Source organism: Lagopus muta, chromosome 20, assembly GCF_023343835.1.
Source record: "Lagopus muta isolate bLagMut1 chromosome 20, bLagMut1 primary, whole genome shotgun sequence".
NCBI lineage: Eukaryota > Metazoa > Chordata > Aves > Galliformes > Phasianidae > Lagopus > Lagopus muta.
The window spans coordinates 2,142,653-2,156,187 of NC_064452.1; the positions used below are offsets into that span (position 1 = coordinate 2,142,653).

Here is a 13,535-nt window from a genome sequence, read left to right on the forward strand (position 1 = left end):
GCAAAAGGTCACTGCTACACTTTGGGTGCTGGTTGGCTCTCTATTGGAAGCTTTTCCTAAGAATAACCCATTTTACATTTCTGTGATTACTTTGGAGAAAAAATGTGCGCTAACACCAGAATGGAAATCGGGGGGAGGACATTCCGTGTAATCTGATCGCGCTCCTGTAGCGTTTGCTCAGTACTTTCCTATCATTAGCTATCCAGTTGCTTGAGGAGCAGCTGCGCGGTCTGGTAAATTAATATACGTTGTAGTCAAAAGTTTAGATGAAAGGAGAAGTGAACCGAGCTTGTGCTGACATAGAATAGCAGTTAGAGAGATCGGGATCTCATTGAAGGTGGAGGATTTGGGGCTTTTTTCACGTGTGAAGTTGTTCCCTCTCAGTAAAGATGGAGTTGTACAAAGTGGATCTACTTCTAATGGCATCCTCTGCCTTTAGCGTGAATTCTGCCTGCGTATTTGTTCCCTGAGCCTTTGGGTGTATTGAGAAATACGTGGAGATTGGCACGGAGGGGTGGGACGTGTCAGGTGGAGGACTCCAGCAGGCAGCGTTTCTGGTGCCATAGCAGTGTGACAGCATGGGCCTTGAGGAGCAGTGAGGGTATTTGTCATCTTAATAAACGGACAAAAGAGAAAAACAAACATGAATCTTATCAGTCTGCATTTTTTTTGTTTGGGATGAAAGTGTTTGAAGAAAAATCGTAAAGGAATCCGTGGTAGCTCAAGGAGGTTAAACTCAACAGTTGTTTCCTTTGAAGTGTATGACCACGAGGTTAATTGCCAAAACTGCTTGTGGAAAAGGTGGTAACAATTTAACAAGACTGTACAACTGCAGGACTCAGATGAGTATCAGGTGTTTGCAGATGGGTTTTTGTGTTGGTTTTTTTGTTGTTGTTGGGTTTTTTTCCTCTTTTTTTTTTTTTTTTTTTTTTTTTTTTTTTCTTTGGCCTAACAGGAAAAGGGGAGGGAAAAAAAAAAAATCCAGAATGAGAAACAGGGGCCGGAGCCGGAGAAGAAAAGCTCGATTAAACAGCCAATAATTCGTTGTTTGCTTTGCCAATGAGGCTGTAATTGGCCGGGAGGTTAATGGCAGCCTGTGGATTGGCGGCCAGGATCGCTTGCTGCCGCTCGCTCTGTGCTGTTAGGCAGGAGCCTGCAATTACCAGGGCCTGCACAGCTCTTCTTCAGCCTCACGACGACTGATTTATTAATCCCAGTAAGACTGCTGGGAGAAGTTTACAGTTCAAAGCACGGTTTTGGTATTTCTGCTGCTTGCAGTCAAGTTTACTCCAGGGTTTGCTTCCCAGCTTGGGATCGTTAGGTTCATTTGTCCCTTTCTGAAACTGCCATGTTTCTAAATCTTTCTTAATTTAGTGAGAACAAAGTTTTTAAACTCAGAATTCCCCACATCCCTCCGGAAACCCCGATAGGTCAATTCAGTATCATAATTGGAAAGCTGAAATCCTTTATCATTTACTCTGGGCACAGAGAGACTCAGAAGTGTGATATACAGGGAGCTAGAAGAAATTGTTTCGATAGACCTTATTTTTGTGTAATATTACTGGGGTATTTTAATTCAGTTTTGACATCTATTCCCAGTTCAGCAGTGTGGTGTTGTGTTTTTTTTTCCATTTTGTATCTGCAGCAATTTGTGGAACTTGGAAAACACGGACAAAGTGCAGCTTTTTCAAGCTTTCTATTTCTTGTAAACAGAGTTGGCAACTCCTGAGGGCAGTGAGATGAGGGAGTCTTTAAATAGTTAACTGCGCTCTTTTGAACCTCGAAGAAAGTTTGGTTTTGACAGAGAGATTGGTCATCAGCACTAATCCCCACACACAGATTTTTCTCTGTCAGATAACTTTAATGAACTTCATGTTGTTGTTAACAGCAATCCAAATGATATTTTTAGGGCTTGATGTTTAACTGAACAACAAGCAGAACTCAAACCTTTTTCCCACAGCGTAATTCACTTGCTCATCTGTGAAGCCAAAGCAGCAGCCTGGATCCTAAATGTAATGCACGCTGTCAGTTTTCTGTCTAGTTTTGCTGTTTTTATGTTGTGTGTATAAAGCAAAGCTTCTTCTGGGAAAATCCCTGCTTTGCAGCAGGCCGAGCTCTGTGCTCCAGCTGGAGAATCGCGGCGTGTTGCTGGCCACTATTCACAGCAGTCAGGAAATGTTGTGCGCTAATGTATGTGATGTAATTCAAAAGATCACATCTCTCTGGTCTGTTAGAAAACCATGAATTTGGATCCTGAAGGAATCGCCCAAACAGTGACACTTTGAAGTACATTACTTAACCTGTCATTTACTTTTTATAAACAGAAAGTTCATTAAATCGCAAAGGCAGGCCTCTCGAGGAGGTGGTTACAACCGAAGGGCAAGCTGTTTGGAAACCTCTGGTTTCTTCCTTTGCTATGGGATCCGACTGAGAAAAATAACTAAATTGGCTGCTGAACATCTATAAACCTGCTGTGAAGTTTATCAGTTTTAAGCTGTTCACATTTTCATGGCCAGAGTATGGCCCTGACACTGTTCTGTGCTGGTGACGTTCTGCAGGTGGCAGAATCCCCATTTCCAGCCCTCCCAAAGGTACCTGCTTTCATGCTTTGTATCAGATGCCGTGTTTGCTTAACACCCTTGCTATAAAATGAACATAATTCACAGTTCATAGAGCAAAAGAAATCATTTTACAAGCGCTACATCTCTTAAGCATTAATTTAGACTCTGCAAATCAAGACACTGGCATGTTGAGAAAATATGAAAAAGGCTTTGCAATCTGCATATGCAAATCTTGCCATGTTCCTCCAAGACGAGAGGAAACTCTAACTCTCAATAGGTATTTATTTTCTAAATTGGCGACAGACATGCAAGCGAGAATGTTCAAATGACTTCAGCTCTCTTTCTGCCTTCATTATGTCAGGCTAGCAGATCACATATGGCATTATGGAAATCAGTAAATGAAAACCATATTGATCAGCATTGAGAACAAATGTAAAAAAGCTGGACTAGAGGAGGAGAGGTGGAGAAGTATGCTCCAGTGTTCAACCTGATAGGCCCTCGTTAAGGCCTTTAATCATTTATTAATGTAAACTCCCTCCTTCCCTTTCCACTCAAATTACCTCAGCCATAGAGCATCCTGCTCCATTTATCTTTTAATGTTTCCTTTATTTAATTTATTTTTAAGCTATACATTATACTTTTATTACAAAATCAAGTTTTTTCTTTTCTAGAGGACAGTATTGAACGACCAGATTTGATATAAATGTCCCAGCACGCTTGCTTGAGCATTAAAGAGGAAGAGCAGCGAGCAAGGATGCTTTTCATGGGATGGCAGATTTGGAGTGCAGGAGGACCCGGAGTGAAAAGGAGTGTGTGTTACAGAGCCTCCCCCCCTTCTCGCTGTTGGCAATTAAGGTTGTGTCAGCATTTCCATCATAAACCCTTGTTTACAGGGTTTATAATTCAGCTGTGAAAATTTGCTCCAGGCCAGATTTGACATACAAGGGCTCAACCTCACAGAAAAGGAGACTTCAGCCCTCCTTCCCTCCCCCAGAACGAAAAGCTCCTCAGTCATTTCCTGAGATAGAAAAGGAAGAAAAGATGAGGTGGTGGTGTTTGGGGCAGTGGAAGAATAAGACTGTAAACAACAAAAACAAAAAGCAGTGGGACCAATAAGCAACCACTTGACTCCTGAAAAATGCAGCTGGGAACCCTGCTTTCCTGTGCTGGCTGCCAGTTTTAGCAGAAGTGAGGTTGGTTTTTGGGTTTTTTTTGGTCAGATCTCTAATTTTCAGTCATTCATCAAAATCTTGAGTGATGGACATGGTGCTCCCGGTAGCTGTTTGCCTGAATACTCTGTCATTCTCTCACAGTTCAGATAGAAATTTCCATGACAATAATTAGGGGGTTGTGCTTTGAAGTTGGTACTGTTTTATTCTCCAGACAAAGCCCTCAGTGGCCCACGGGGTATTTCCCAGTGCCATCTCTGCTGTGTACTTCAGGCTGTTCTTAGAGATAATCATATACTTTTTGCTCGGACTCCACATCTTTCCCACAGCAGCAATATTTTCACTGGCATTTCTTTAATCTGTTTGTTGCTTTTTATTTCAAGTCTGATTTTTGCATGTTTTTGTAGCAGTTGGGTGTCTATTGCACGTTTGTTTAAAAATAACTAATAAAAAAACATGAAGAGCAGCCAGCGTCGCATCCTCTTGCCCAGCTGGGATCAGGGAACAAGCAGGGCACTGCAGCAGCTCTGGGGGATGCGTGTCAGCCTGGGCTGGGGGTGAACCCCAACCGTGGTGGTGTATTGTGTGCTCCCAGTGATGATGGCCTTCAGGTGTCAGTCACGGCCATGGCACCCGATGGGTGCAGAGCCCTGCAGGGCTGTGTGCACCTTGTGTGTCCTAAGTGGTATTTGGGGTTTTTGGGGTGATATTCCTGAGGGGCAGCAAAGATACGTGTGGCGATGTATCTATGGAAGACGTGTATGAAGTGTGTTCTGTCCTTCCTCTTCCTTGCACACTCACCCACCTCCAACTTCTTTTCCTCTTTGACTCGCATTACAATTCTACTTTCCTTTCTCTGCTCTCAACATCAAACAGTATATAAATTACAGCAAGAGTGCTGTCTATGGCAGACATACAGCCCTTGTTTGTGGCAGAAGAGCAGAGCATTAAACAGTGAGTGGACTATGCAGAGAGCTCTCTCTCTCTCCCCGTTCCCAGTGGGAGTGTTGTTTATAGAGCATTATAATTTATAACTGAAGAGAGTGGATTTAATTTCAGTGGAGGGGGCTCGCCAGCAGGGCGCCAGCCTGCAATCATATGAATCAGCAAGCTGCAAACTCTATTGAATGGAAAGTATTATCGCTGGCCACAAACGGACACTGTTTCTCCTTAAACAACTCCCTCGGTGCAGGAAGACGTTGTCTTCATTCATCTATTTTACATATCTACTCGTTTTAATTTTGCTGTTTCCTAAAAGTATTTTCTTTTTCCAACGCGTCGTTTCTCTTACTGCCCGACTTCCCCATCTGACATTGGAAACTGATTATTGTGTGTATGTTGCTGATTTTGTTGCTCTTCAACTTGCCTTTCCTTTTCAGCGTGCCTTTTGTGTTTGCTTTTTCAAATGCTGTTTTCCTCCGATCCTGTGTACAAGCAACTTGTATGGAAACCGAAGTTAAACATGCAAACAAGAGTACGATATCCCATTAGCATTAATATTGTAAAATGGCAGTCAGATTCAATCACAGAAAGTTTTATTTAATCATGGATGTTTTGTGCGTTTCCTCAGCGTTTCTCTGCACAAATGGAAGATCTCTTCTCCCCGCTTTGCTCTCCTAAGCTCTGCTCTCTGTGCTCTGCGGGCCGTCGTTCCGCTCCGCGCGGTGCTCGCAGCGGCAGCTTTGGCCGGCCGTGCCGCGCGGTTGGTGCAGGGCAGGTTGGCGCGGAGCCGCTGCTGGTGCTCGCGGGTTCTCCACAACCGGGCTTATTTAACTAAATGGTTGCGAGCAGAGCTGCAGTGCAACGCAATAACGTCCTGTGTCAAACGGCGGTTTCACGTGAGGTTTTTTTCCCCTTCATCTTTTTGCAGACGGGGAGCTAAGATGTGAAAACAGCAGAGACTTGAGGGGCCGGACGGGCCGCTTGGCTCCCGGTGCCGCCTGCCGTCCTTGGTGGCAGCGCACCCGGCTGGGTCCCGGGCGGCCCCGCTCCTCCCTGTCCTACATAGCGATCTTCAGACCTGCCTAAGGAGCTTTGGCCGTCTAGCGCGGATGGCGGGGGGGCGGCCGGGCCGCGCTGCTGGGCTGCGGGAGCGGCGGGGCGGGGCGCGCACCTCGGGGCGCTGCCGGGAGGTGCCGACGGGAGCGCGGCCCGGAGCGATGATCCAGCCCTAAGCTTCGCCAAATAGCGGCTTCTCGAGTGTGTCTGAAGTAATTGTGGCTTCGTTTCGGTTACGTAAGCTCGGTCGTTTTGCTCCGTTAAAGGAGTTGCGCGGCTCCGCGGTAGCGCTGCTGCTGGGAGCTGCTGGAAGCGGGGCTTTTGTTCGGCGCGCAGGGCAGTGCCATCAGTCTCTGTTCGCAGTGCATTGCATTTACAGAGATAATAAAGTTATTGCCCTCGTTTTCACTGAGACATTGTCCTGCATTAGCAAAAAAAGCCACATAAATTATTTGCAAACGAGCGCCTTGTTTTTACTTATTGATTTCCCAGAAGTGGCAAAATGCTTCAGCTTCTGTTCACGGCTGTTTATAAAATGTAAAGTGTATTTTTCTCTCTGTGTGCAGCCGGCGAAGTTTGCAAACGGATTGAGGACTCTGTTGTGCTGCTCCTCTCTTCCCATTGCACAGCCCTGTAAGCAGTCTAACTGTATTTCCTACGATTGGCTTCATCCTAAATTCAAAATGTATGAAATAACCCTGTTCAATTCCGTATTGCCATATACGGCTCTTTTGGTCCCCTCGGGGGAAAAAGTGTAGCAAACCCCAAACCTGTAACTCCATTGGCAGGGCAGAGCTCTGTGCCTTCCAGTTTCACATCGCTACCTCTTTTGTGTGTAACTGTTTTACTGATCCTACTGGATATGTCTCAGATCTGTTTCAGAGCTGGTAAATATTTGGGGTGCTGGTTTAATGTGCAGAAGCAAAGATGATGCACAGTGCTTGTGTTCTCATTTCTTGTTTGCTCTGAATGCAATAGGAATCAATTAGATTTCCAGCTTTCTATCATTAAGGATTTAAGTTCTATTCTGCCTTTCTCTATCATTTTTTTTTTTCAGTGCTTCTTTTCTGAAATTGTAAAACACTGAAGTATTGCAGCCAGCTTGCCGTGAAGCTGCTTTTCATTCCGGTGGGAAGGATGCTCTGTTTCCCCACACTGTTATGTCCACAACAGACATGAGCACGAACTGCTATGCGTCACACGTGAGCCGGGGCTGCAGCACCTGAAGCACAGCGAGGTGGGCTGTGAGCAGTGCCTGCAGGAACGCCGGCCGGCAGGGCTGCCTGCTTTTATATAGTTCAAAATTACTCGATCAAAGAATCGTAAGAAGTAAAAAGCAGAACTAATGTTTATTGAAAATATATTTTATTTTACTAGGTGACTTACTACTGTATAACACTACTTATTTTCGGTTACGTGTGCTTCTGCTGTAGGTCTCGCTACAATAAAGACATTTTTGGGCTCGCTTTGATGAAACTTCACAAGAGCCGTCTGTAGGGTAGAAATATAATTTCCCCTCTGCTTTAATTGTGCTCTGTCGTGCATTTGGCTCGGCTAACCAAATCAAGGGAGCTGTGTTCGGCTGAGCCGAGCGTATCTTATCAGCACTGGACTCTGCCATATTTTTAACTCGTGCCCATTTGAGAATTAGGATTTGCTGTGCAGTTTTATTCTCCCTCTCAGCCCCTGCAGCCAGGATCGGTTCGGGGGAAGGCGTTTGCGTGAATATCCCCCTGTTCTGCGCCTCCAAAAAGGTCGTGTCCTTATCGGCGATTGTAATTGATAACAATGTGGTGGTTTCAGCCCAATCTGTGACCTCGGCACCCGGGGGCCCCGCGCCGCTCGCTGCTTTCCTCACTTCCCGCGGCTTTGATGTGATCCGGCGGTGATGGGGACGCGTGGGGCAGCGACAAGCAGCCGGCTGGCAGCGCCAGATTAAAATAGTTCTGACCCACAAAAGTAACCAACTGCCCATATTTCTTCATTTAGCGTAATTAATACCTTGTATTTCCAGTGACTTTGATAAACTGACTTTTTTCCCCCCTCTTTTTTTTTTTTTTTTTTTTTTTTAATTCCCTGTGGCTTTCAGCAGCGATTGCAGATCTGTAGTTAAAATGTTTTACAGGCTAAGAAGAATAACATTTCTAAAAAGCTAAGATCAAAAGTCTCAATTAGGTCACAGCCTAGCGGGAGGCGCGTGGCCGCGTTAGGGTGGGAAAGTTATTTCATTTTCGGTGCTGTCGGTAGCAGCTGTACTGAGCTCAGTGCAGAAGGAACATTTTGGAGCCCTCACCAAGGAAACCCTCTTGCTCTTATGAATTCTTAATTAGGGAAGATGTGTACAATTAGGAACAGTATTCAGCATGTAATGATGTCTTCATTTAAAAGTAATAAGAGTGGTGAAGCTGGGCAGCTGGGGGCTGTGGGCAGCGGGGTTCTGCTCTCTGTTCGTAGGGTTGGGAGCGCTGCTCTGCGTTCCTGGGGTCCGGAGCTCTGCTCTGTGTGCCCTGGGTTGTGGGCAGGCCGATGCACCCAGCGTGGCCGCGGGCAGTGATGATGGATGGTGTTTGCTCTCCAGGGGCAGGGGAGATGTTTTACGCCGTAACCAGATTTGATTCCTTTTTACTAATAAATGTAGAGTTGCATTTAACAGCCAGATAAATGTAGAGCTTGTTTTATTGCAGTTATGATTCTAGATATCTCTATTACATGTTTTTCTGTTGAACTTTATATGAAGCCCAGTAGCTGTTCTCTGCCAACAAATAAATTAGACCTGGTCCAAGTAGTATTTTCATACAGGTGTCACGGATCTGGTTTTGCAATGTTTTTTTATTTTGCAGTGATAGAGGTCATCAAAATACAGTGCCTACAGGGCATGTGTACCTTGAAGCACTCCTTAAGTGAAGAGGTCCTGAACTGCTACCCTCGGTAGAGCCCTTGCATTGCTGTTGGGAAATCGTCTTTGCCATAACCATTGCAGAAAAATATATATGTAAGTGGGCAATTAATTGGCATGTGCAGAAGGATGAATGCGGGGCCAGAAATCTTAGCAAGTTAATCTTGAAGGCATTGGGCTGTGATGAAACAAGGAAATCAATTGGCTTTAGTGTAGGCACAGTTTCAATATCAGAATTCACTGTATTTTACTTGTTTTGTGTATTTTGAAACAATAATTTTGCTATACTAAAACTTTGTTTCACAGATAATTGCAGTCAGGAAAGGTGATGGTGTTGTTTCTAGGTGTTATTGCTGCATGGGGTTACACATTAACTGTCTTTGTGACTATAAATATGATTTGATTATGTATGTCTTGGGAATTGCTATGTACTTGTGGGTACTTTCCATTACTGCTTAGTAATCCTGTAAGTGACTGAAAAAAGAAAAACAAGAAGATAGGTATAAATATGTCAGGTCCTTCCGTACCTTTACGTGGGTTTGCAGCGTGCTCTATTAACAGCAGCAGCATGCATGGTATTCCTGTAGCAATCCAGCGAGGCCGAGCACATGCTGGGTGCACTCACTCATTCCCAACATGTGCATCGCATCCAGGAAGCGTCCAGCTACTGTGTGGGGCTGCTGTGCACCACCGCCCTGTCAGCGCCGGCTCCTGGCCTGGCTGCGAGTCCCACGGCCTGCCTTTCAAAGCAGGGCCCTGCCCGCAGGCTGCTGTCACGTTGGCCGGGCAGGGCTGCCCCCACAGCACGGCTGTACCCCCGGCCTGCTCCCTCACAGCTCCTTGGGGCCCCGTCCTGAGGGGCCCTGTGGCTGCACCTCGAGCTCTTTCTTCCATAGCGGCATAAATACGCTTGCTGTGTTGAAAGAGGGAAAAATTAGGCTCAGATCTTGTGGACATCTTAATAAGCATCTCACTTCAAGTGTGAGCAGTTTTAAGTCTGTGAAGTGACTTTAATAATAACCATCTGTGTAGGTTTGTGTAACGAAGATTTCAGCCACGCAGCGGCCCAACAAGCTCACAGCCACCAGGTGGGTGACGTAAAGCTCAGGTCAGCATTCAGGCAAAGAAACATACAGAGCACTTGGGGAAGGAAAAACAAAAACATACAGGGAAACTATTTCAGGGATAGCATTAACAATTGCAACTCTGAGCAGCATGTGACATAGAAATGTTTAGAAAATCAGTTCAAGTGCAGAGAATCAGTTGAGGCTTGGTGAATCCACTCCTTAGGCGTGCTTAGTGCTAATTCTTTCAAACGAAGCCTGCATTCCAGCATGTCTTCATTCAGTAATTTAATTGGGATGTAGGTCTTTGAGCTGGTGGCTGATTAGAAAACATGACCTGCTTGAGAGATCAAGAAGGTAAATTGATAAATGTTGTAGCAAAGGTTAGTAATGTGTGAGAGAGTAGAAGCTGTTCTGGGCTTTGAATCACTGATCAAGGTCAGCTGCAGTTCATTAAAATCTTTAGGGATTTAGATTCATTGTAAATATAGCTGCATACCATAGTTTATCTTGTAAATCCTCTCCATTGGTTGTTCAGTAATATTGCATATTATTGCGACAGCTCTGCGGTGGCAGATTTACACCACAGTACAAAGTCAGAGCCCTGTCAGTGAGGTGAGATCCCACCCTGCCCCGTCCCACAGCTGTGCCTGAGCCCTTCAGAGGAGCACCTGGCGCTGTGCTGCTGCTGCCATTCGACTCAGATAGTTTTTCGTTCCCTGATGTTGGTGTCCCTGATGTGCTGGCTTGCAATTGAAATGGCAGAAAGCTTTCCCTGGAGGAGCCAGGCTTCCTGTTCCCCTCATCTTGCTGCTTTGCATCCCCTTTGACTTTCAGGCTTCCAGTCTGCCCACAAGTGATCAGCACATAGGCTTGAAGTGACAACGCTGTGCTGAACAGCAGGATATTTCTGCGTGTGTGTGATGTTGGGTGCTAGAGCCGTGCTGCTTCTGCCCACGGCTGCCCCGTCTCCTTCCCATAGCAGCAGGACTCTGCCCCGTCTTGTCTGACTGCTGGGCACTCACATTTCACATTCCTGACCTTGCACTTTCTGCTCGTATGTCTTTGTCCTTTGTTGAATGGAGTCCTCCCTCTCTTCTGCACAGTCCACCCTCACTGTGTCTGGTTTGGTTCTTTCCATTGACGTTGGTCAGCAGGCCCGTGCTTGCTGTGTCCCATGGCATGGCAGCACAGAGGTGGCAGCACAGAGGTGGCAGCACAGAGGTGGCAGCCTGCCGTGTCTCGTGGGCAGCATGCAGGGCAGCACAGCTGCCTGGGCTGAGCTGCACTGCGGGCAGTTGTACTGCTGAGTTAAATGCATCTGCAGGTGTTCTGTTCATTGCAGAGCAATGTTCTTTCAAACTCGCCCAGATCTCTTCCCTTTAGGTTATCCCTGATTTGAGTCTGTCGCCATGAGGTTAAACTGATGTTAAATCTACTAAAAAAAGTGCCTAACAGAAATACTTGGAAAGGACTTTTCTTGAAGCATAACTGTGAATCACTTTGAGCTTAATGGTTTTAAAAAATCTAGAACAAAAGAGTTTTTTTTTCCTGCAACAGCTGTGCAGTTTTATTAAAAATTTAAAGAAATCTTATGTGTCTAATCCTTTGAGCGGATGTGTAATTACTTGGCTTGGGCTCTTACACATGGATAACCTAGCTGTACTGTGAGACAAGATTCTTATGTTTAATTTAAAGAATCATGGGTGTGCTTTGGAGATTATCAACACCGAGCCTGGTGAAGGAGCACAAAACCAGAACAAGTCTTATACATTATCATTTGTTATGCAGATGTTACAAGCCATCTGACTAGCAGGTAGTGTCGTTTGCAATTGTATTAGCAAATGATGGCAGAGTATATTGGCAGAAAAAAAAATGAAATTCCGTTGTTTTGAAGAGGTTTCCCCAATTTTAGATTTTTCTGTGTATACAAATCTTTCCATTTAGTCTGTGTTCCCTTCTAGTTGAACCTGTTGCTTATATGGTCCATTACTCAGACTGTGTATCAGATTTTATCTGCACCTGATTCCTTTTTCAGCTTGATGGTGACTTTTTGATAGGGAGCCCAATTCAACAATGTTCTGGGGCTTGAATAAGCTGTTTTCTAAAGCGTGCAAAAGAAATTAGAGGCAGTGATGTATCTCTCATAATGTTACTGCCACAGGTTACATTTCTGTGTTGTAAAGGTCCAGGAATGCAGTCGTACAGAGGCAATGAGGAACCGACTCCTTAGCTTCAGGTAACTTTACCAGGACATGTAGTTGAAATGCAGAATATGTATGGCTCGTTATTTACAGCTGTGGAGAACGAACCTGCATCTGAAGTGAATTACAATCGCGTTCAATCAAGTTTGAGATATCAGTCAAAATCACCCCTAATGTGAGCAGGTACAACTCCATTGAAGTCAGGTCTGCTTACAATCAACCTGATTTTAGCCAAGGGACATTTTTTCCTTATTTCCCCTTCTTTCTCTCCCTTCCTCGTCCCGATCAGCGTTCTTCACATTAGTTGCATTTTTTTCTATTACATTTGGTTGTAGCCACTTTGCTAAGACAAACACATGGCATACAATTTTATTCCATAGAAATCACGTGTGCACGTTATTTTCAAAATCTGTATTACGAAGTCTTTCATCCTTTTATTAGTTTAGTCTTAAGCCCTAGCCATATCAGTGAAAATCAATTGAAATGCAGTTAGATACAGATCTGATGTACTGTGCGAGGAGGCTTAGACACAGCACAATAAAATCAATTAAGGCCTTTCCAGCCCCGTACAGTTTTACCCATCCAATCACTTTTCACACGTTCCCTCCATTAGTTTTGCAAGAGGTTTTTTTAATATGAATTATGATGAATGAGACCCTTGTTATCAATATATAGATGGGTCATTACCCTATGAAAACCAGACTGTGCTGGTGCTCAGTGATTAAGGCTTTCTGCTGCTACTGTCAATAAAGTTCAAATTCATCCGCCTCAATCTATGATAGGGAAGCTGTAGTCATTGTTGTCTAATTCACTTAACGACGTTGTAATTGTGATTTGTTTTTGTTCATCATAATAATTTACATAAACCCTTTTGTATTTGTTAATAATTTGGATTAGTCATCAAGCTTAAGGAATGCAGTAGATCAAATAAACAAAAGGGAAATAATAAAAAAGGCACCAGGCCTAGCCAGACAGATGTGAGGAGCAGATTAGATACTGGTTGTGTGCAGTGCCATAGGAGGGAATTGCTGGAGCGAGGCGCAAATCCGTACGAGGTGCAGGTCGGATCGTGGGGCAGAGGTGTGACACTGCGCTCCTGAAGCTGCTCTTCCTATGGCCGTGGGCTGCTTGGTTGTATTGGAGTGCATTGAAACCTGAAATTGTACCCAAGCCGGGGACAACTGGGCCGGCAGCTCTGTGTGAATGTGTATGCAAATGAAGATGCAATCAAACGAGGCTCCTTGAAAAATCTGCCCCAGTAAATTAGCGGAAAATGCACCGCCATAAACAGCTGTTGCATTTTAATCAAGCATCTGTAGAGTATATTTTGCTTTGTGTTACAAACAAAACAAAACAAAAAACACCCAGATTGTGGCAACCTCATTTTATATTCAGAAATTAACCCATTCTGCACTGCTGAAAACGAGTCACTCCGTTGTCAGGGCTTTAACTTGCTGAGGGGGCAGAGGTGCTTTTCACTCAGTGACTTCCAGATTGCTGCTTAATTTAAAGGCGACGTTTTTGAGTGGAAGAATAATTAGCAAATTTTACTTCTCCGTAATTCTTGGGAGGTTTTTGCTTGTGCAGTCTCGTAGTTTGAGGTACGTTTTAAAATGAAATCGATCCAAATAGATTTAAAGAGT

General features: G+C 44.6%; 1 protein-coding gene across 17 annotated transcripts in view; it reads left to right on the forward strand.

The window, feature by feature from the left end:
- The window catches only part of BCAS3 (BCAS3 microtubule associated cell migration factor), a 302,474-nt gene that overhangs the window by 167,448 nt on the left and 121,491 nt on the right, over positions 1 to 13,535 (forward strand). Inside the window, exon 24 of one of the 17 annotated variants that reach the window (XM_048967291.1) lies at positions 8,569 to 9,278. The exons of 14 other annotated variants lie outside the window; for them this stretch is intronic. In XM_048967291.1, coding sequence (XP_048823248.1) covers positions 8,569 to 8,660 — 92 coding nt within the window. In that variant the 3' untranslated portion in view covers positions 8,661 to 9,278. Of the gene's footprint in view, positions 1 to 3,232; positions 4,337 to 6,785; positions 6,815 to 8,568; positions 9,279 to 13,535 lie in introns of those variants that run through there. 2 more of the 17 variants (XM_048967296.1, XM_048967294.1) reach the window with 2 other exon arrangements.